Source organism: Ruditapes philippinarum, unplaced genomic scaffold (genome assembly GCF_026571515.1).
Source record: "Ruditapes philippinarum isolate M1 unplaced genomic scaffold, ASM2657151v2 ctg455_1_1_1_1, whole genome shotgun sequence".
Lineage (NCBI taxonomy): Eukaryota > Metazoa > Mollusca > Bivalvia > Venerida > Veneridae > Ruditapes > Ruditapes philippinarum.
Genome location: NW_026863235.1, coordinates 513,002 through 534,747, shown reverse-complemented (window position 1 = coordinate 534,747; position 21,746 = coordinate 513,002). Strand labels below are relative to the sequence as shown.

At 34.1% G+C, this 21,746-nt stretch overlaps 2 protein-coding genes across 2 annotated transcripts in view; both read right to left on the bottom strand.

The window, feature by feature from the left end:
• The window catches only part of LOC132721542 (DNA repair protein RAD50-like), a 115,490-nt gene that overhangs the window by 29,686 nt on the left and 64,058 nt on the right, over window positions 1–21,746 (bottom strand). Inside the window, exons 18-20 of the mRNA XM_060705863.1 lie at window positions 15,687–15,794; window positions 15,395–15,429; window positions 14,736–14,826 (exon numbers count right to left, since the gene is read on the bottom strand). Of these exons, the coding sequence (XP_060561846.1) occupies window positions 14,736–14,826; window positions 15,395–15,429; window positions 15,687–15,794 (234 nt within the window). The remainder of the gene's footprint in view (window positions 1–14,735; window positions 14,827–15,394; window positions 15,430–15,686; window positions 15,795–21,746) is intronic.
• LOC132721554 (uncharacterized) lies at window positions 195–12,908 on the bottom strand. The gene is made up of 2 exons (XM_060705878.1): window positions 9,016–12,908; window positions 195–8,560 (listed from the first exon to the last, which is right to left on the bottom strand). The coding sequence occupies exon 2, from the start codon at window positions 8,548–8,550 to the stop codon at window positions 1,072–1,074; it is 7,479 nt and encodes a 2,492-aa protein (XP_060561861.1). The 5' UTR covers window positions 8,551–8,560; window positions 9,016–12,908; the 3' UTR covers window positions 195–1,071.

The window sequence follows — 21,746 nt, the reverse complement described above, 5'->3', positions numbered from 1 at the left end:
AAATGACTTTCAAGATGAAAGAATCTGCTCAACATGCTCAATCAAATGACATTCAAATCCCATAGAAGTAAGAGATTTTCCTTCTTAAAGTCATTGACCTATTATACTATACATAAAGTTTTGTACATAAAATAACTAACACTCTTAATGTTCAAAATCATATCCAATATCACTGATGATAAACTAGTAACAAGAGGGCCATGATGGCCCTGTATCGCTCACCTGAATACGTTTGTACTTGAAGGCAACAAAGAATCAACATATTGAAAAATTACTTGGAAACGAATCTATATAATATTGTCCAAAATGTTCTTGACAAGATGTTACCACAAGAATTAAGTATGAAAAATGACTAAAACATTATGCAAACGATAGCACTGCACTTCTCAATGTGATCAATCTATAAAGTTTCAAGTTGATATCTTAATACTTTTTGAGTAATCCCCCGGACAAACAAAATTGGATGATTGACAATTGGGCAGACAATGTTATTTCAGGTTAATGAGTTATTTCTATTGTCCTTTTCTTTTCTTTATTTTTTTTGTGAGCTAACAAATGTTTATGGAATGAAGTCCTTTGTTCTAAGCTTTAACTTTTTCTCTGCGGAAGCCATCTTTTACGTCTTTTGTTTACTAAAGAACGCGGGAAAAATGATGCAACTCTGTGAAGCCACGTGACAAAAAATGTAAAAACGTGTTTTATATTTGTCAAGAACACTATTTTTTTACTTGCAATATTGCAATCGAATCCTAAATCTGTTACTGTACATTTTATTGTAAAATACTTTTAAAAAAAAGCATGCAAACTTGCATTTGAAAACGTTTTTTTCAGCTTCGAGACTATTTCAGGGTTGGACTAAAAAATGACCAAACCAGTTCTATATTAATACAGTAATGCAAAAAGCTATTGTATATGCACAAAGACCAACAAAGTTGCTAAGAAGTGGATGAAAGCAGTTATCTTACATACATTAACTATTACAAGTAATTTATATGATTTAGACCAGTCAATAGTATTTGAAAGCAGCATGTGACCATAGGACATCATAAGCAGTTTTAAGAAATTTATGAGCTATATATAAAAGTAGATTAATTTATGATCTGACCAATAAGTTTCTATAGTACCAAAATTCCCATTGCAATTTGTAAATACCAGATCTAATGTTGACCCTAGATCTGTTGTTGGCTCTCGTATTTTTTGTTCACATAAGAATGTTTCAGCCATAAAATGTTCAAGATTGATGTCATTTACTGAAATATCAATATTGAAGTCTCCCATGATAAGTAATGATTTACCGAAGTCAATGTGAGGAAAAAGCTCTTTTTCAAGATTTGAGATTAGTTTGTGAAGTGGACGCCCAGGGGATTTGTACACCATTACAATTTGCATTTGTTTATCCATATAATCTGCATGTATGGAAATCCACTCAAGGTCCTTTGTACTATAGCATTGAAATTTAGACACAATGACATCATCTTTTACATACAAGGCTAAACCATGAGGGGGTCTGAATCTCTGTGTCATTTGATTTTGATCATTTCTGAAAAGTTGAAATCCATTAATTGAATAATCTGAATTTTCATCTCTCTGGACTAATCTTGTTTCAGAAAACCCAATTACATGTGCTGACAAGATATTTTGGTCCACGGACACATCTTCAAAATGTTTGTGCAAAGATCTACAATTATTGTAGACTATTTTAAAATGTTCATCAGAGTTTACTGTATCAAGTGGAATATAACATAGTTGCAGCTTAGCTTCAGAACTAAGTCTCTGCATTTCTTCAACAACACGTTCATCCAAAGATATTGCCTGTTCATTTAAGTTCAATATTGAGAGATTTTTAATAGATCTCACCCTGCTTAATGCAACATAGTGGATATGTGGAATTTTTCTGACTTTCCGCTGTGACAAATCAATTACAACTTGATCAAGAGTAGTTCCCTGAGCTCTATGAACAGTTCTTCCTGCAGATGGTTGTAATGGAAACTGAATTCTATTTATTGTTTTCTGTCTGTATGGAAATGTTCGCTCTATGTCAAAGATTGGAGTCCAGCTACCATTAATGCAGTCATTATAAAAACCTCTAGCATGATATTTTTTTCGTCTTTCACTGCCAATTCGAGCATCGTCAAACTTTACCCAAATAATACTGGGTCTATTGGTTTCTGTTTGTTTATATTCTATATGTTTAACGACACATGATGCGCCATTTGTTAATCCATCTTCAGTATCTATATTAACAGTCAAGTCATAGATCATCCCAATTACAACAGTTACTTTGTACTGCAAACCCATTGTAGTATTAGTATCTGTGGGTATTCTTTGCAAAATTTCATTCTGTATATTTTCTGATATGTTTACTCCAACAATAGAGTCATGACAAGGGATTTCAACTTTCTGAGAATTTATGTTATTAATAATTTTCTCATTAAATGCATGCATAAAAGAATTTTCAGCAAATATGTGTGGTGCATTATGTGGATATGTTACAGAGTTTTGATCAATATGACATTGCTGGATTTGTTTTTTGTCATTGTCTGTCAATTTATTATGACGTAATCTATTCAACAATTCAGCAAATTCACTATCATCCTTTTGTCGCATAATCTCAGTCAACTCAAACATAGTGAAATAATCTTGCCACAAATTACAAGCTAGTGCAGCGGCATCGCTGGTTAGATCTTGAAATATCCAGGATCCTGCTACAGGCTTCAGTTGGTACAAGTCGCCTACAGCTATGATGCTTTTACCACCGAATGGTGTTCTTGTACCTGTCAGTTCTTGAAGTCTTTGATCAATGAACATAAGCAATGAATTGCTAACCATGGAGATTTCATCAATGATGACAACTGAAAGGTTTCTGTATTTTGACCTGAAAGTGTTGAGATTGTCACAATTCAAAGTTTGTTGCTTCTGTTTAAATTTTTGGTGGAAAGCTGTTGAAATAGTTGAACCATTAATATTATAGGCTGCTTTACCAGTGTATGCACACAACAGTATCCTTTTCTCATCTGCATTTTCACCTTCACTGAGATTCAAATACCTGTATAAAGTCTGATACAAAGCTTTGATTACAACACTTTTACCAACACCTGCCCCTCCAGTCAAAAAGGCATACACTGGTTTATCTTTTGTTTTTATCCAGTGAATTACATGGTTAAAAAAATGGCGTTGTTTTGAATTCAAACATCTTAGTAGCTGTCTGTACTGTTCATCTGAAAGTACATTTTGATTTAGATCAACTGTAACAGATGCACAACAGCTTCCTAGTTCAATACCAATATCATAATTTCTGTGCTCGACAGCTCTATCTGGATTAAAATAAACAAATGTATCAGATTCAACTGATTCCTCTGCAGCTGTCTCTGCTTCAACTTGTTGAGTTCCTGGGGCTATTTCATCAAATGTGTTATAGTCTTTTTCTGCAGCTTCTTGTGCAACTTGTAATTCCTCAACATGGTGTTCATATACTTTACATTTGATATCAATTTCATGTTTTCTTGCTTCATAATGCTGCTTGTAAGTTTCATAATTGGCAATTAAATCTGTCGTTTCATCTCTCCATGGTAGGAACAGCAGAAGCTTCTCTCGAAAATGATTGTGTTCATCTGATTTGGGATTAAATCTGACATAACGTATTACTTTCTGGTTTTGCCTCTTTCTAATTTTGATGCCATTTTTCATTATTAAGACAGTATCATTGAATACTTCTTGAGCAACAATGTTATCATCATCCTCATTACTGTTTTTGTCATTAGTAAGCATTTCATAATCATCTGGATAAACAACATCTAACTGTGACATGTAATCTGCAAGGCACCAATTTTCAAGACATTTTGGTCTTCTTGAATACCGTTTAATGGCATTATCAGCTACAATATCTGTTGAAGATTCTGGCAATTCTTCAAGAGCATCTTTTTGTTTAAGGAGTTGTATTCGCTGATTTGGTTGGGATGTATTGATAAATACAACATCTCTTGTACTCCTGGTCAAAGGCATTTGAAGAACTAAATAAACTGCTTCTTGTGCACTTACTTCAACACTATTTGAAAAAACATTTCCAATATGTCTCACCTGTCTTTTTATGTCTAGATTGCCATTTTTAGCCTCTTTCGCAGCAGCATGCAATAGTGTACTCATTCCTCTCTGTGATTTACTAATGTATGACACTATATACATTGCACAAGCATATGGATCCAATACAAACTGTATATCAATATTTGCTTCCCAAGCTCTTAAAATTGCTTTATTGTATAAATTTACACGAATATCTTTAGGTTCTCTCTTTAAAAAGACTTTGGATGCTTTCAAAGAACTTCTTATACATTTAATATAGTCCTCCTCACTCATTTCTGCAAAATCAGCCAGAAATTGTTCATATGACATATGTAATCCATCTTTTTCATTATTCATTTTCTTTTGTATCTTCTCATACATTTTCTTGTACTTATCAACATCTGATTCAAGTGGTTCTAGAACCATTGTCTCTCTTAATGGTGGAAGTGGGAATCCAAATCGACATATTTTATCTTCCTTTTTATGACATGTTCTCGAATGTTTGTGAATTTGTAGTTGAATTAAGTCTTGTAAATGTGGTTCATCTGAACAGCATTTCAAATATTTGTCAACAAATGCAATTATATCTTCATTGGAACTACTGTTATATTTAGGAGAATCTTCTATCCAAATAAGCATATGAATATGTGGAGAACCTCTCTGTTGAAATTCAACTCGAAAAAAATAGTCTGACATATGACCAAGGAAGTTATGAGAGCTCTTCAAAATAATTTTTATAAATTGTTGAACTCTTTGGTCAAAATAGCGAGAACAGGTTACAGGATCTTTCTGAATGAGCTTTATCTTATTTTCCCACGTCATATTACTAATTTGTTCCTCAGAATATTCAATATTATTGAGTTTTGATAACACTTTTAATAAATCTATCCATCTTGTATCTGCAGATGAAAGTGACATGAACCAAGTTGGCAAACCAAGCTGTCGTATCATTGCAAAAACATCTTTTTTCCTAGTTTCCAAATAAGCTGGAGAATTTCTTAGCTGCTTGAATAAATAATATCCTTCATTTTTTTTAACCATTTGTTCCATATAATCGGAATCCTTAGCTTGACCTGCTGTCAATTTTCCCCCTTCAAACTGACATCGTCTAACAGCCAGATTTACTTTATCATTTAGTTGTTTCATCTGTATCTTTTTCATTTTGAAGAATATATTTGGAACACTATTAGCAGCTCGCCTGTCACTACTTCTTAGTTCCCATTTAGCAATGTCACTATAGTTTACAGGAATTAATCTGCCTGCATTGTCAAGTCTCCTTTGTCCACAAAAAATTGATGGGAAACATAAAAATTCTGAATCTGTATCTTGATATATACTTAGTGGTCGCTGACCTTCTCCTGGAGCAAATGTAAATGTAGTGTTTCTATTCTCAATATCTGCATTATCAAGAAGAGTGTCAATGTTTCCAACATTTTCTTGTGCATTCTCTTCTGCATCTGAATCATATGTGTTAGTTTCTAAACATTCTGTGACTGCTTCAGCATTACAGGTTGGAGTAAAGTTTTGCTCTGCCGTGGTGGTATTTTCAGGTCTAGTTGTATCAAAAGATAAAAAATTTTGAACTGTCTCTTCACAGTCTTTCGTTACACGAGTAGCCCATTCTTCATCTATAGTAACTGCAGAGTGTTTATATAAGTCACTATTTCTTTTAAGCCAGTGTAATGCAACTAAAACATGAAATGGCCGTACATTCTCCGAGAAAACACAAGATTTGTATGACAACTTTTTTTTCAACTTAACAGCTACTGTTATGTTTTCATCAAATGGTCTAGGGAGTTCATTTACAACAGGCTGAATATCCACAGGAACATTGACAACATTTCCTTTCACAGAATACTGACGACCTCTTGGTAACTCTCTAATTTGCATAAAAGGTATGCGTAAAGAAATTAATCTTTCTTCCAACGGATACAAATTTAGCTCATTCGGTCTTTTAGGCCAGCTCATTCCATTTCTTACTGATAGCTTTGGCACTTTTTTGTTCAAAAGACCTGTTTTACATGTTAAACAAATCCATTCAAGTCCATCAACAGATAATGTCCCTGTCAAAAATTGCAAATCAATATCACCTTTAATAAACTTGACATTGCAAACACTTTGTCTAAACCAAGTCTGCAAACAACAAGTGCAGATAAACTGTGGTCCTAATTTTACACTTTCATGAAATACTGAGATGCAATTATCAATATCATTTCCATGCTTTTTTCGTTTTGCAGCAAAGTTTTCATTTTGTTGGAAATCTGGATCTTTTCGTTTTACAGCTTTTCTAGTCTTATCATTCAATAATTCTCTGTTTTTGTTTCTAACATTTGAACGTGAAATCTGTTTTCTAACCCTTTCTATTTCTGATACATAAGGGTTCATTCGAACATTTCTTTTTGACATTTTTTGTTTCTCTTTTTCCAGTATTCTGAATTCTACATCTTTTCTTTCATTTTGCTTAAAATCTCTTTCTTTCTTTTTATATATTGCATCAGATCTAGCTTTCCTTTTCAAAGCATACTGTATTTCATTTTCCTTTCTTTTGAATTCTGCAATAGCCCTTTTGTCTTGCTTAAATTCTCTTTCTTTCTTTTTATATATTGCATCAGATCTAGCTTTCCTTTTGGAAACATTCTGTATTTCTTTTTCCTTTCTTTTGAATTCTGCAATAGCCCTTTTGTCTTGCTTAAATTCTCTTTCTTTCTTTTTATATATTGCATCAGATCTAGCTTTCCTTTTGGAATTATTCTGTATTTCTTTTTCCTTTCTTTTAAATTCTGCAATAGCCCTTTTGTCTTGCTTAAATTCTCTTTCTTTCTTTTTATATATTGCATCAGATCTAGCTTTCCTTTTGGAATTATTCTGTATTTCTTTTTCCTTTCTTTTAAATTCTGCAATAGCCCTTTTGTCTTGCTTAAATTCTCTTTCAATCTTTAAATAATCTTTACTAACCCTCGCTTTTCTTTTTGAAGCAGTCTGCATTTCTTTCTCTTTTCTTTTAAACTCTGTATCTTTACGTCTGAACTGTCGGTATTTTCTAAAATATTCCCGTCTTTCTTGTTTTCTATTTTTTACACCAGTACATCTCCCTTGATTTGAAGAGCTATTGTCATGCCCGATATAACATGTCTGGTCTTCCATTTTACATAGATTTTTTTTATGTTGATCCTCAAAGTATTTTGTAATCAAATTTAAGTTGTTGGTATCTCTATTATCGAGGACTGTGAATTTCAATGGCAAAATTTCATACTGACTGGTTAAATCAATCCTCATACTTTCATACATTGCATACATGAAAGAAAGAAGGTCATCAAGGGTGCTAAATGAAATCAACAAAGATTTACCAGCAGGGCAACTCAACCCAAATTTTCCATGAGCATGTGAATCAAAAAACCAGAACATATCATCTTTGACAAAAACTGCAGAACATATTGCTCCAATCATCACTAAAACATGCTGTACATTTACCAAAGCTGTATATAACGACTGATATAAACTTGGTAATGAAGAATTACCAAACTGCTGAACAGCCACTCCTGATATGACATTTACCTTTTCAACATGTACAAATCTGGATAACACAAATACTTGATCAGGAATCTCATCAAAGCAAAGTAACCTATGTTTGAATTTACCAAGTTGTTTCAAATTGTACAAAACATCTTTATACAACTTATCACCAACATCAAGCACTTCATCTAAAATAACTTTTGTAGAGAAGTCTGAAAATTTTGCATAAATTAAAGCACACAAAGAATTTATAGTACACTGGCTTCCTCTAGAAAATACAGAATATCTGCTATCACCTTGATGGTAGGAACCAAGTATGAAAGATCTGCAAGTAAATGGAACTAATGTATCTTCGCATTTTCCTGTTAAATTCCAACTATCTCTTTTAAAAGATTTCACAGGATATGCCTTATATAGGAGAGCATTATCATTCACAGATCTAACTGTTTCAGAAATACTATGATCAAATTCAAAAGTACCAGTATTTTCAGGCTTTGTATTCTCATTTCCATCAAACAAAATTGTATGGCATTGTTCACTATTGAAAGTATCATTTTGCTGTGACATTACTGATTTGATATCAAATATGCTATGTTTTAAATCTGTCACTGAAAAAGTTGTAGATTCACTTTCATGTATTATTGATGGTAAAATCTGAGCTTGTGCCGATACGATGACTGGACTTTTTGCCGATGCGATGACCGGACTTTGTGCCGATACAATGACCGGACTTTTTGCCGATGCGATGACCGGACTTTGTGCCGATGCCATGATCGGACTTTGTGCTATAGACACGGCTGGATTTTGTGCAGGAACCATAACTTGACTTTGTGTTGTTGCGAATATCGAACTTTGTGAAGATGCAATGACAAAACATTGTGAAGATGTTGTTACAATACTTTCTGCTTGCCCTTGATTTTCACACCCTAATACAGCTCTACGTGCCTTTGCTCTTTTCCATGTCTTTTTACGTGGCATGATCTCTAATCTGGAAACAAAACAACATTTTTACCAGCTTTATTCATTTCAAAGTAGATATCCCTAAAAATATCATTTGTTAAAACAAAAACTTTGATTTTATTTAATTTGACATATCACAAAAAATTAAAGTCATCAGATTTGATTCAGAATTAAGTTTAGTTTAGACTTATTCAATTTAGCTCAATTGTGAAGCAAGTTATCACAACTTATTTATTCGAGTCCACTTCCTGGAACCAACCAGTACCGGTGTCATATGAGGAATCATGGCAGTCACTCATGTTATGTTCAAACCACGATACTGACGTTGCGAGGCAAACACCTGAACTAATAAACAACCTCTCCCCTTTTTCAATATTTGATAACATAAAAGTCATTTTATGGAAATATTAGTTAGAAAACAAATAGTTATGAAAAATGTTATGACACTGTTCTGATATAAAAAGATTAAAAAATGCTTTTTACCTTATATATTGGTTTCTTTCAGTCTGCTAGAAAAGACACTACCTCAACTTCTGAGCAATAACAATTAGCTTCTACTGTCTCAGTGTATCACTTCTTGTGAATACCTTTTCACATCAGTAAGCAATATCTTAAGACTAGCACACAATAGTTTATCACAATCCTGAATGTTATCAACTATGGTAATGATAAGCAGATATCTCCACATATGATTATTATAACCTTTCTCAATACACAATAATTTCTTTTGAGTCACTATCTCAACAAAGTATAAATCACTTTGAGTCAGTATATCTACACAATAATTCACTTTGAGTCACTATCTCAACACAGCATAATGATCAACAAGTCACATGTGAAACTGTTGATTTTTACAGTTTTCAGTTGTAATCTCTATTAAATTATCTTCCTAAACAGGTAAATTATTCAGTAATCTGTTGTTTGGAAAAGTATACCTGAATAATTAAATAAGACTTGTTATTCATGAAAAACAATGAAATATCAAAATTCAATTTTTGAAACTACGTAATAAAGAAAAACAACAATCGTGTAAAAGTCAGCAAGGCGGTTACTATCAAGATAGAGACCCTGTTCAACCCGTGGTGAAGTAAAAAGAACTGTAATTAACAGTTTAACATTTTGTATAAATAAACATAAATGCCTAAAGTCATCCATGCTTTATCTCAAAGAAACTATCTAAACATACTTTTGAACCATTGGGCAAACTGAAATATGATTTTACACAATTATACTAAATAATTTCAAATGCTTCAATTAATAACAGTATCATTTCCAAGAAGTAAAACTGAAATGGAAAGCACAATAATTCCAATAATCCCTCAACTTGATTGGGATTATGATTTTATCTAATACCTGTCCTGATATTGCTTCACCAGGCACTTACCCGGTACAGGCTGACATCTGCAATAGCCCTTAATATAGGTTACAACATCACACCATTATAACACATACTACATTTGATTTTAAAATAAACATGGCTATCAATTTATGGGTTTAGAACTTTACTATACGAGTACACACTTGCAAGCTAATCAATTATCTCATTCAAATCTCAATGACAAAAAAAAACAGGCAGACATCAAAGATAAATGTGTGGTCCCCTGAAACAGAAAAAATATAAATTTCAACAATCATCAGATGATTATACCTAATTAACAAGACCAAATAAGATGTAAGAGGCACTTTTATCAGACTTAGTAGAAATTCACTAGATTAGAACCAGAAGAAGTTTTTTCCTTCCAGTTGCCATAATAACGAAATGGAATTCTCTGAACAACTTTGATCAGACTTCATGCAAGAAAAATTCCTGCAAATATCAATCATATCTAGCCATGTGGTTTCAAAGGAGAAAATGAATGACAGGTGGTAAATGATCACAAAAGTACATTCTGAGCATTTCTGCATGTGAGCTGACAATCAATAGACAATGTCACCCATCAAATATATCAATTACATTCCTTGTGGTCAAAATGACAAAATATTTAAATATTTTTCCTAAATATGTCTATGTAACATTAAGTTGTCCACAAAGTAAAACTAATATGAACCCTAGTCATGATTTGAACAATAATTGTAACGATCTACTAAACGATGCTACAAACCATATACATGTATCTTAAAACCAGGCGACAAGAATTTTTTTTGAAGTTTTTCTAATATAAGTCTATGTAAAATCAAGCAAAACATGAAATGGGATTCAGCTAGGACACCTTTGAGGTTTTGTCACAAGTGTTGTTTTGTCCAAGTTTGAAGACAATCCATTTATTTATAACAAAGTTATAGCCAATTATACATTTGTATGTCTATGTAAAATCAAATGACATCTGGGACAGGGCCAATCTTTACCCTGGGATCATAACTTGAACAACCTCAGTAGAGGTCCACTAGAAAATGCTACGAGCAAAGTGTTTAAGCTCTAGACTTTGTGGTTTCTGTCAAAAAGATTTTTAAGTTTTTCCTATATAATTCTATATAAATCAACTGACCCCTGGGGCGGGGCCAATATTGACCCTAGGGCTATACATTGAAAAATCTTGGTCAAGTTCTGCTAGAGGATGCTACACACTAAATATCTAAGCTCTAGACATTGTGCTTTCTGACAAGAAGATTCTTTAAGATTTTCCTATATAAGTCTATGTGAAATAAATGGACCACTTGGGCGTGGGCCAATATGGACCCTAGAGCAATAATTTGAACAATCTTGGTAAAGGTCTGCTACGGGATGCTACACACTAAATATCTAAGCTCTAAACCTTGTGATTTCCGACAAGAAGATTTTTTTATGTTTTTCCTCTATAAAACAAGTGACCCTGGGGCGGGGCCAATAATGACCCTAAGGCTATACATTGAACAATCTTGGTAGGGTTCTGCTAGAGGATGCTACACACCAAATATCTAATCTCTATACTTTGTGGTTTCTAACAAGAAGATTTTTTGAGCATATGTTCAGGTGAGCTAAAAATAATGATTTCTCCCCCCCCCCCCCCCGACAGGGCCAATTTTAACCCAAGGGCTTTTATTTGATCAATCTTGGTAGACACCCATAAGAAGATGTTTCATGCTAAACATCTAAGCTCTAGCTCATTGGGTTTTTTAAAAGAAGATTTTATAAGATTTTTTAAGTTTACTATACACATATAGTTTAAAAACAATGACACCCCTGGGGCGGGGCCAGTTTTGACCCCAGGGCTTTAATTTACATAAACTTTGTAGACACTTACTAGAAGATGTTTCATGCTTAATATCTAAACTCGAGCTATTTGGGTTTTTTCAAAGAAGATTATTTAAGTTTTTGCTATACACATATAAGGAAAATCAATGACCCGGGCAGGGCCAATTTTGATCCCAGGGCTTTTATCTGAACAAACTTTGTAGACACTTACTAGAAGATGTTTCATGCTTAATATCTAAACTCTAGCTATTTGGGTTTTTTTCAAAGAAGATTTTTAAGTTTTTGCTATATACATATAAGGAAAATCAATGACCCCCTGGGGAGGGGCCAATTTTGACCCCAGGGCTTTTATTTGAACAAACTTGGTAGACACGCATAAGAACATGTTTCATGCTAAATATCTTAGCTCTAGCTCTTTGGGTTCTTTAAAAGAAATTTGTTTAAGTTTTTTACTATATGAATATAGGGAAAATCAATGACCCCCTGGAGCGGGGCCAATTTTGACCCCAGGGCTTTTATTTGAACAAACTTGGTAGACCCTCATTAGAACATGTTTCATGTCAAATATCTAAGCTCTAGCTCTTTAAGTTCTTTAAAAGAAGATTTTTTAAGTTTTCACTATATGCATATAGGGAAAATCAATGACCCACTCAGGGCGGGGCAAATTTTGACCCCAGGGCTTTCATTTGAACAAACTTGGTAGACACTCATTAGAAGATGTTTCATGCTTAATATCTCAGCTCTAGCTCTTTGGGTTCTTTAAAGGAAGATTTTTTAAAGTTTTTACTATATGCATATAGGGAAAATCAATGACCCCCTGGGGCGGGGCCAATTTTGACCCCAGGGCTTTTATTTGAACAATCTTGGTAGACACTCACTAGAAGATGTTTCATGCCAAAGATCTAAGCTCTAGCTCTTTGGGTTTTTTACAAGAAGATGTTTAAAGTTTTTTCTTTTGGTTGCCATGGCAACCAGAGTTCTACATGGAATGGAATTCTTTGAACAACTTTGTTAAGGCTTCACTCAAGGAACATCCCTGTGAAGTTTCATTATGATCTGCCTTATGGTTTCAGAGGAGATGTCGTTTGAAAAGTGTGAACGGACGACGGACGACGGACGACGGACGACGTACGACGGACGACGGACGAAGAGTGATCCTAATAGCTCACCCTGAGCATATGCTCAGGTGAGCTAATAAAAGTAGCTATAAAACAGGTACATCTCTTACACCAATGGATGCTGATGAACAAAAATTTGAAAATAACGATAAGAAAAATCAAATCTTAGCATAATAGATCTTAATATCAACAGTAGAGGTCCATATAAGGTACATATCAAATATCTTAGATATCAACAACACATGACAATGCTCTTGGAGAAGAGTGACAAGAAGGATACAAGGGCAAAACCGGCATTTATATCAATTTAAACATCCTCCGCCGAATGTGTTTGCTCATTGGAAGAATGTATATGTAGTAGAGCAGAATAATTCCATTTTAAGAGGTCTTTTGGTAATGAAAACTGATGGCTATAGTGATTACAGATTTGAAACCTATGTGAATACTGCAGGGTAGGTTATCATTCTTGTGTGCTACATCCCTCCTCAGTAAAATCTATCCACCTATGAAGTTTCAAGTCGATACCTCAAATACTTTTTGAGAAAAAAATTGAATTGAATAATTATGTATGAAAAATAACAAAGGGCAATAACTTAAAAATTATAAAAGGTAGAGTTATCATTCTTGTGCATTGCACACCTCCTGAGTTAGATCTATGCACCTATGAAGTTTCATAATGATATCTCAAATGCCTTTTGAGTTATGCTCTGGACAAAAATTAATTTTGAAAAATAAAAAAGGCAATAACTAAACAATTATGCAGGGTAGAGTTATTGTTCTTGTGCACTGCACTCCTCCTCAATGAGATCCATCCACCTATGAAAAAGAACAAAGGACAATAACTCATAAATTGTACTGGGAAGAGCTATCATTCTTGTGCACAGCATTCCTCCTCAATAAGATCTATCCACCTATGACATTTCATGTTGACATCTCAAACACTTTGAGTTATGCTCTACTCAAGTGAAAAATTAGGTATGAAAAATAACAAAGGGCAATAACTCAAAAATTATGAAAGGTAAAGTTATCATTCTTGTGCACTGCACACCTCCTGGGTGAGATCTATGCACCTATGAAGTTTCATTTTGATATCTCAAAGGCTTTTTGACATATGCTGTGGACAAAAACTAATTTTGAAAAATAACAAAGGGCAATAACTCAAAAATTATGCAGGGTAGAGTCATCATTCTTGTGCACTGCACTTCTCCTCAATGAGATCCATCCACCTATGAAGTTTCAAGTTGATACCTCAAAATACTTTTTGAGATAAGCTCTGGACAAAATAGCATGAAAAAGAACAAAGGGCAATAACTCAAAAATTGTATAGGGAAGAGTTATCATTCTTGCGCACAACATTCCTCCTCAATAAGATCTATCCACCTATGACATTTCATGTTGATATCTCAAACACTTTTTGAGTTATGCTCCACTCAGGTGAAAAATTAAGTATGAAAAATAACAAAGGGCAATAACTCAAAAATTATGAAAGGTAAAGTTATCATTCTTGTGCACTGCATACCTCCTGAGTGAGATCTATGCACCTATGAAGTTTCATGTTGATATCTCATAGGCTTTTGGAGTTTTGCTCTGGACAAAAATCAATTTTGAAAAATAACAAAGGGCAATAACTCAAAAATTATGCAGGGTAGAGTTATCATTCTTGTGCACTGCACTCCTCCTCAATGAGGTCTATCCACCTATGAAGTTTCAAGTTGATAACTCAAATACTTTTAGAGATATGCTCCGGACAAAAATGTTGGACGGACGGACAGAAGGAGACTATTACAATATCCCCCGCCGCCTTTTCGGCGGGGGATAACAAGCACAAAAATGCAATCCATTTATATGTATATTGTTTTTTTTTACATAAAAAGAGTTGTCTTGTAGATTCCGTGGTAAATTTTCTAACTTACTCTCTGACTTTCTCCATTCTTTCCTGAATGGTTGAGAGTCCTTCATCAAAATTCTGACTTCCACACACATTGTATACCCTTTCTTCAAGTCCTACATATGTCATGACAATATTTATTATATACCCACTGATCATAAATAAATGAAATCGTTTATGTCACCTGGTTGTTGTTATCATCAGTATATCCCAAAAATTTTGTATGATCCATATTCTAAGTATAGCAACATGTTACTTAAATCAGTTTATAGTAATGTGTTGATGCATTAATATATACTTATAAATTTCTTGCAAATTAATAGTACATGTAATAGTATAACCTGTAACATGCTGGCATCAAGTAATTCAATCCATGCAACCAATGTAGATCTGTAATAATCTTACACCGGCTGCCGGTATAGACCTGAACATCTAGCTTGAGAGCTACTGTTTATAGCGTAAATTAGGCTTTGCCGAGTTTCCACTAAATAGTTACCTGGAAGCTAGATATTTCCCTCTGTAACAACAGCTGGTGTTAAGATTTTTTTTCTTGCACCCCAGTACATAAAAATCATATTTCGAAAAGAAATAACAAAACTGATGTTATAAATTAACACTTTTTACTTACAGTACCATTTGAATTTACAACTTCATTCATAACAGCAGAATTTTTACTACAAATACCTTTAAGTTCTGCCTCCTTCTTTTTCAGTTGTTCCCTGTAAAACATGACGTAAATAAAGTTTTATATCCTGATACATTCTTGAAGTGAAATTACCTTTAATTGAAAGGCAACATATAACTTGAACTTGCATTGCGAGTAAAAACAACATCAAGATTGATTATGTTCACTAAACTAAATTTAATCATGCACAATTTTTTATTGAAACTTAAAAACAAGAATTATAGAATTAAATGTCTCAAACAAATAAGGAATTGCAGAAGATACCTTAGAATACATGTATGACTAACTTACATGCCCATTTTTCTCTCTGTCTCCATCTTTGACATTGTATTTTTTATCTGGTTCATCTTACCTGAACATTTCTTTACATCCTCATTTTGATTGCTGTAAAAAATATTTCTTATTTAGAAATGTAGATAATACTCTGTTCTAAGATTGAGCCAATCAAAACAGCCATTTTTATAATTGTAATTTAATTCATTTTTATAATTAAAGATTATAATTCATAATATGACAGTTAATTAAACTTTAATATTATTTTCTATTTCATATGTCTTTAACTGGTTATCTACTTTTCAAAATGGACTTGTCAATCTTTCTATTTTGGATTGGTCCATTTATATTTTTGGGGTCATTAATACTAAAATTTCTAGTCAGTCAGCAGTCTTGAACCTGGTCAGACTGCACAGATGTGCATGCCAGCCTGGCTCTATACTGGTGAAAAGGAGTAATCACTTTTGATTCTAGTAGACTTTAAGGATTCAACAATATGACATATCAATAACTGTAAGGAAACAGTATAATATAAATTATTTTAATATTAAAATAATTTCATTTATTTTATTAAGAAAACATCGTCTGCTGTAAATATTAGTCGTCTGCTATACTGCCCCGTCAGCTTAATAAATCGTCTGCTATATTTTGTTGATAAACAATTTATCTGGTTACGCTCGATAGTTTTCTTAGTCAAGCATAACGTGTACCCGGTATGGTATATATAAGGCAAAACCCGTGCAGAAACTCACTCTTTACTTGTCTGCAGTACAGATTGACTGGCTAAAAAGAATTTATCTGCTATCTACACTGTCAAGTTATGCCACGTGGCCGCGGATGTGTACGTTCACAAAGAATGTTACGGAACAACACCGCCAGGCAGCCCGAGCCAGCAAGGAGCGCAGCAAGGAGCCAACAACCTTCCAACAGAGGGAGGAAACGAACGGCCCGTTGGAAGATTTTGTTGACGAGAGGGGGCCGCAAACGAACGCTGGTCAGTCGAACGTAGTTGATTTTGAGCAGATAATAAGGGCTTCGACAAAATTTGACCGATAATGTTGGTTCTGCTGCAAATAATGTTTGGGGTGTGGCAATATGTTACAATCTGTGGGTTTACATAGTTCTACTGCGAAACATTCCAACGATATTATAAATGTTGTGCCTGGAATACGTTTAGCCAATAATGATTTAGCGGCGCACATGCCAACATCTCTTAAACAAAAAATTTGTTGAGGTGAATATGTAAATTTGATGTTATTATTAAAAGGGGCAGTCAAGCTTTCAGAATTTTGTAAAAGGACAGTCTTTAAGTTAGACAGTGAAGGTCACATAGAATCCTCTCAAAAAGAATGTAAAGAGCAGATCAATTGCATTGAGAAATGGACAAACGCATTTATTATATATGTGTCCATTTATTTGTCATCACACGCTGACAAAATCTATGAAATTTTGCATTATATGTTTAATATCAGAGATTGTGCCTCGCGCCAGGGTGGTCTTTCATGGAGGACTTACGACAAGCAATTTCGTCTAAGACAGGCTATTGCTCCTCAATCATGGTCGAAAATAAACAATGAGTTATGGTGGCGCTGTGTACAAGTCAGACCAGTTTTACATGACCAATCTAATCCTTATAGGTTTACTTGTAATGACTTTAATGCGGGAAAATGTTCTTGGCCGAAATGCCGTTTTTCCCATGTTTGTGCCACGTGTTTTGCTCCCCACCCAGCAATCAACTGTCAAACTTCAAATTCTTCAAACAAACAAAGCTTGACCAGCGGTGAATCTCAGTCGTCATTTCAAAACTTTCGGGGCAGACATTTTCAGCCACAATGGGCTAAAAGTGGACGGGGCTATTTCTAAAAGTAAAATAAATAAAATTCTGGTAATTGCATTTTCTGACACTAATGTGAACTCATTCACTTTGGCAAAATCTCCTATAAACGTGGAGGCTTTAAAGTTCTATTTAAAAGGATATATTGGGAAAGAAGCAAAATTCTTATTAGACGGTTTTATCAATGACTTTCCAATTCAACACACAGGGCCACGGGCCACGTGTTGCACGTGAGTCAAAAAATTTACGGTCATCTCTATTAACCCTTTACCTCATATATACGCGAAACAACACACTTTCTACCCCCCCCCCTCCTCTTTTAGACCTCAAATAGTGAAAAAAATGTCCTACTTGTCAAGAAAATTTTGGACTTGTGAGAGGCTAAAAATGGCCCCAGGTCGATCATAAGGTAACGTGTAACCAATGCTGAAAAGCCTTTGACTTTATCTCAATCCCTTGAGAAGTTGCAGCACTTTGAAATAAATTTTGATGGAAAAAATCAAGGCAAAATAGTGATTTTTGGCAATTTTGGGGACGCCTTCTTTTTCCCCAGGAAAAACAGGAAATTTTAAGATTTGAGCAGGGTTTGGTTTAAAAATTTTAAGGGAAATTTGGGGTTCCAGTCAAACTTTTTAAAAAAATGTCCCAAAGGGTTTGTTTAGTTTGAAGCTTTTTTCAAAATTTTCATTGCATTTTAAATTTTTAAAACGGGAGGTTTTTAAAATTGAAAACGGCCCTTTTTTTTCCCCAATTTTTGCTTTTAGGGAAAAGGGGTTTAAAGGGGCCTGTTTTAATTTAAAAGGGGGAAAATTTAAGGGGAAAGGAGAGAAATGCGGAAGATTTTGCCCCCTTTTGGGCCGAACCCCTTTTTCCAAAATTTTTAAATTGTGCCCCGATCGGTTTGTCCCCAAAAAAAATTTCCCCGGGAAATTCGGGGATGATCCATTCCATTTTAAACATATCCCTCCCGTAAATCTATTAAAGACTTTATTGATCCAAGTTTTATGTTCAGTCCAATACACAAGTTTTGATGAAGCAGTTAAAATTGAATTCAAGAATTAGGTCAACATTGCAAATTGTTTAAATCAGCTATCAAGAGCGCCTACCACTTAATACCCAATATCCCGGAAGGATTTTGAGGGACTTGTTTTTTTTTTTGATAATAAATATTATTTTGACAAAGCGCTCCCTTTCGGTGCTTCAGTGAGCTGTATTACTTTTGAAAGATTTTCAAGATTTTTAAAATATAGTGTTAAATCGAAATTTACGTCAGCTAAATTGATACATTTATTTAGATGAATTTTTTGGGGGTGACAAGACATCAGAATCATGCAGTCAGGCATTAAAAAATCTTTCAAAACACAATGACAGAGCTTGGAGTGTCTTTTAGCATCGGAGAAAACAGAAGGCCCGACTAAAGGTATTGGTCTTTTTAACGTTTAGAGCTTGACACAAACCAAATGACAACCAGAATCCTGTCAGAAAAAATAGAGGAGATCAAAGTAAAAATTATTGATGTGTGATCACACTCTAAATCAACTCTTAAAAAGATACAATCTTTAATTGGTTCGCTCCATTTTTGTTGTAGAGCTATTGTTATGGGTCGCCCTTTCATTAGACGTTTAATTAATTCAATTTGAGGCTGACAAAGTTGTATCACCTCGTAAGATTAAAGAAAAGAGGGTTCGACGGTATTTTGAACATATGGCTTTTTATTTTTAAAAAAATATAAATGGCGTGTCTGTGTTTTCATGACAAATTTTGGGTTTCAAAAAGAAGATGTAGAATTGTTTTCGGACAGCGCCGGTGGTGACAATTGTGGTTTCGGAATTTACTTTCAAGTTCATTGGTGCCAAGGGAAATGGCCAGAAGATTGGCACTCACACGGTCTAACAGTAATGTGCCTTGAAAGACTTCTTGTATTGCATTGTAGGAAACTTAATATTTTATTGAAAGCAGTTCATGTCCCAGGTCGTTATAATGTCATTTGTGATGCATTGTCACGTTTTCAGTTGAAAAAATTCAGAGAATTAGCTCCGGAAGCAGATCAGCTACCTCACCCAGTCCCAGAATTCCTTTGGAGCGTCTTCGATTTAGAGCTCGAACATTGTTACAAATTGGATTAGCGCCAAATACTAGATCAACATACAATACAGCGTTGATTGCTTTTCGGAATTTCTATTCAGAATATATAATCTTTGTTCATTACAATGGGGCCAAAATTTCAATTCAGGGGAATATTGTTTCTTTTTTTATTTTGTATTGATTTTGAAGAGGAATGGCCCTTCCAAAAAAAAACTAATAACCACAATTATGTTGCCGGGCTTAATTATTTTTCACAATAAAATTTTCTAGAATTTTATGATATATCAAAAATTATTTCATAGGTTAGCAAAACTGCTTGAAGGTTGCAAAAAATCTCGTAAATCACATGATAATCGGGCGCCTCCAATAAACAAAAAACAGGTTTTTGAAATTTTATGTGGGCCATGTTACCATTATGTTGCTAACTAATGCTTACCGAGACTAGATTAATTTTACCACATTATTTATATTCCGCATATTTTTTGGCCTTTTATTTCGCATTATAAGTGAGCCCCGGTTTTTTCCAAAAATTTCAGGGAAAATAGGGCTTACTATAGAATTCGACATATCAATTATTTGATAAGCAAGGTGCTTATTTTTCCGTTTAATCAAAAAAAAAATTTTAAAAAAATGTATTTTCCGGGGTATCTAAAAATTGGGCCCAAAAAAAGAGGGGGCAATTTATTTTTCCAGTTTAAAAGCCTTATCTTTAAATTTTTTTTCTGTTTCAGCCTAAAACACACGTGCCCCCCTTTTAAATTTATAACGATTTGTTTTTCCAGTTACGAAAAACTCAATTTTCCCAAAGGGTTTTTTTTTTTTTTTCAAAAAAGCGTTTTTAAAAGGGCCCCCTTGTTTATTTGGATGTTGTTTTCAAAAAAATTTATAGGGTTTTAAAAATTTGGGAGAAACTTTTCTTTATTTTCGCCATTTTAAAGGGGGTTCCTGCAAAGCTATAAGAAAAGCAATTTACATGTAGATGGAATAGCGATTGTTACAAATTGTACATAACATGTAGATAAAAAATAACCTTTCATAAGCAATTTTGAGCAGTTTGTGCCATTATATCTTCAGTAGTATTTTGATTTCACGCCATGTTTATTCTATATTCAGACATCTAGGTCATCGGGGACTTGATCCCGTACTGGACAGGCAATCATGCAATACAAACTGGGAAGAGAAACTTGAGACTACCAGGGCAAACAATTGCATGGCTAGGGGTTCAAGGTCTACGATGGTCCACACTACGATGGGAAATTGAAGCTAAGGTTCTCCTATCACCTGCTCGTTGTTAATACTTATTCATTTAGGTGGTAATAATTTAGTTCACTCTCATGCCTATGATATTAAAGGGACAATACAGGAGGACTTCAAGTGTCGTACCTTCACGATGCATTTCTGTCCGCTTGCATTATTTGGATTGACATTTTACCCAGAAGAGTGTGGGGGAAATTTAATATCAAGTCTATGAATCTTAAACGTAAAAGGGTTAATCATTCAGGTCGCCACATAGTTAGTTCCTTAAGTAAGTTTGATATTGTCAAGCCAGATATTGACATTGAAACGGCGTTTTATCGTGAGGATGGTGTCCACTTAAATTTAGTTGGCCTAGAGTTCTATCTGGACTATTTAAGAGATGCTATGCTAAAAAATTTATAATGGAATTTTTGGGTGATAAATTTGTTGAATTTATTGTGGCGGAAAAAATTCTGTCGATTGAGGGATAGGCAGGCCTGGCAAATTAATGTATTTGCAATTCATGTTTTTCAAATATCTTAGCCGGTTAGGGTCACCTTGTTTTTGGGCTGGTCTAATCGCCTAAAGATAGGAACCTTGACCTTGTAGGTTAAATTTTAAATGCTCACCCGGTACTTCCTAATTATTATACGGTCTACCAGTAATTGTGTTGACTCGGTATTAGTATTAGTACTTGGCAATTCCTACCTAGCCTTGCTTTCTTGCCTTGCATTGCCTTGCCTTGCATTGTACAGAGTTTGCTGTCAGAAATACCACTTTGCTGTTTACATTTACATTAACTCGAATTGTGGAACCATTCATTTCTTGGTCTAATCATTGGTGAGTGGTTTTATTGTTCGTCATTAATGGTAACGAAGCTTGCGGTAGTATGTTACCAGTGGTATATACATGTAGGTTACCGT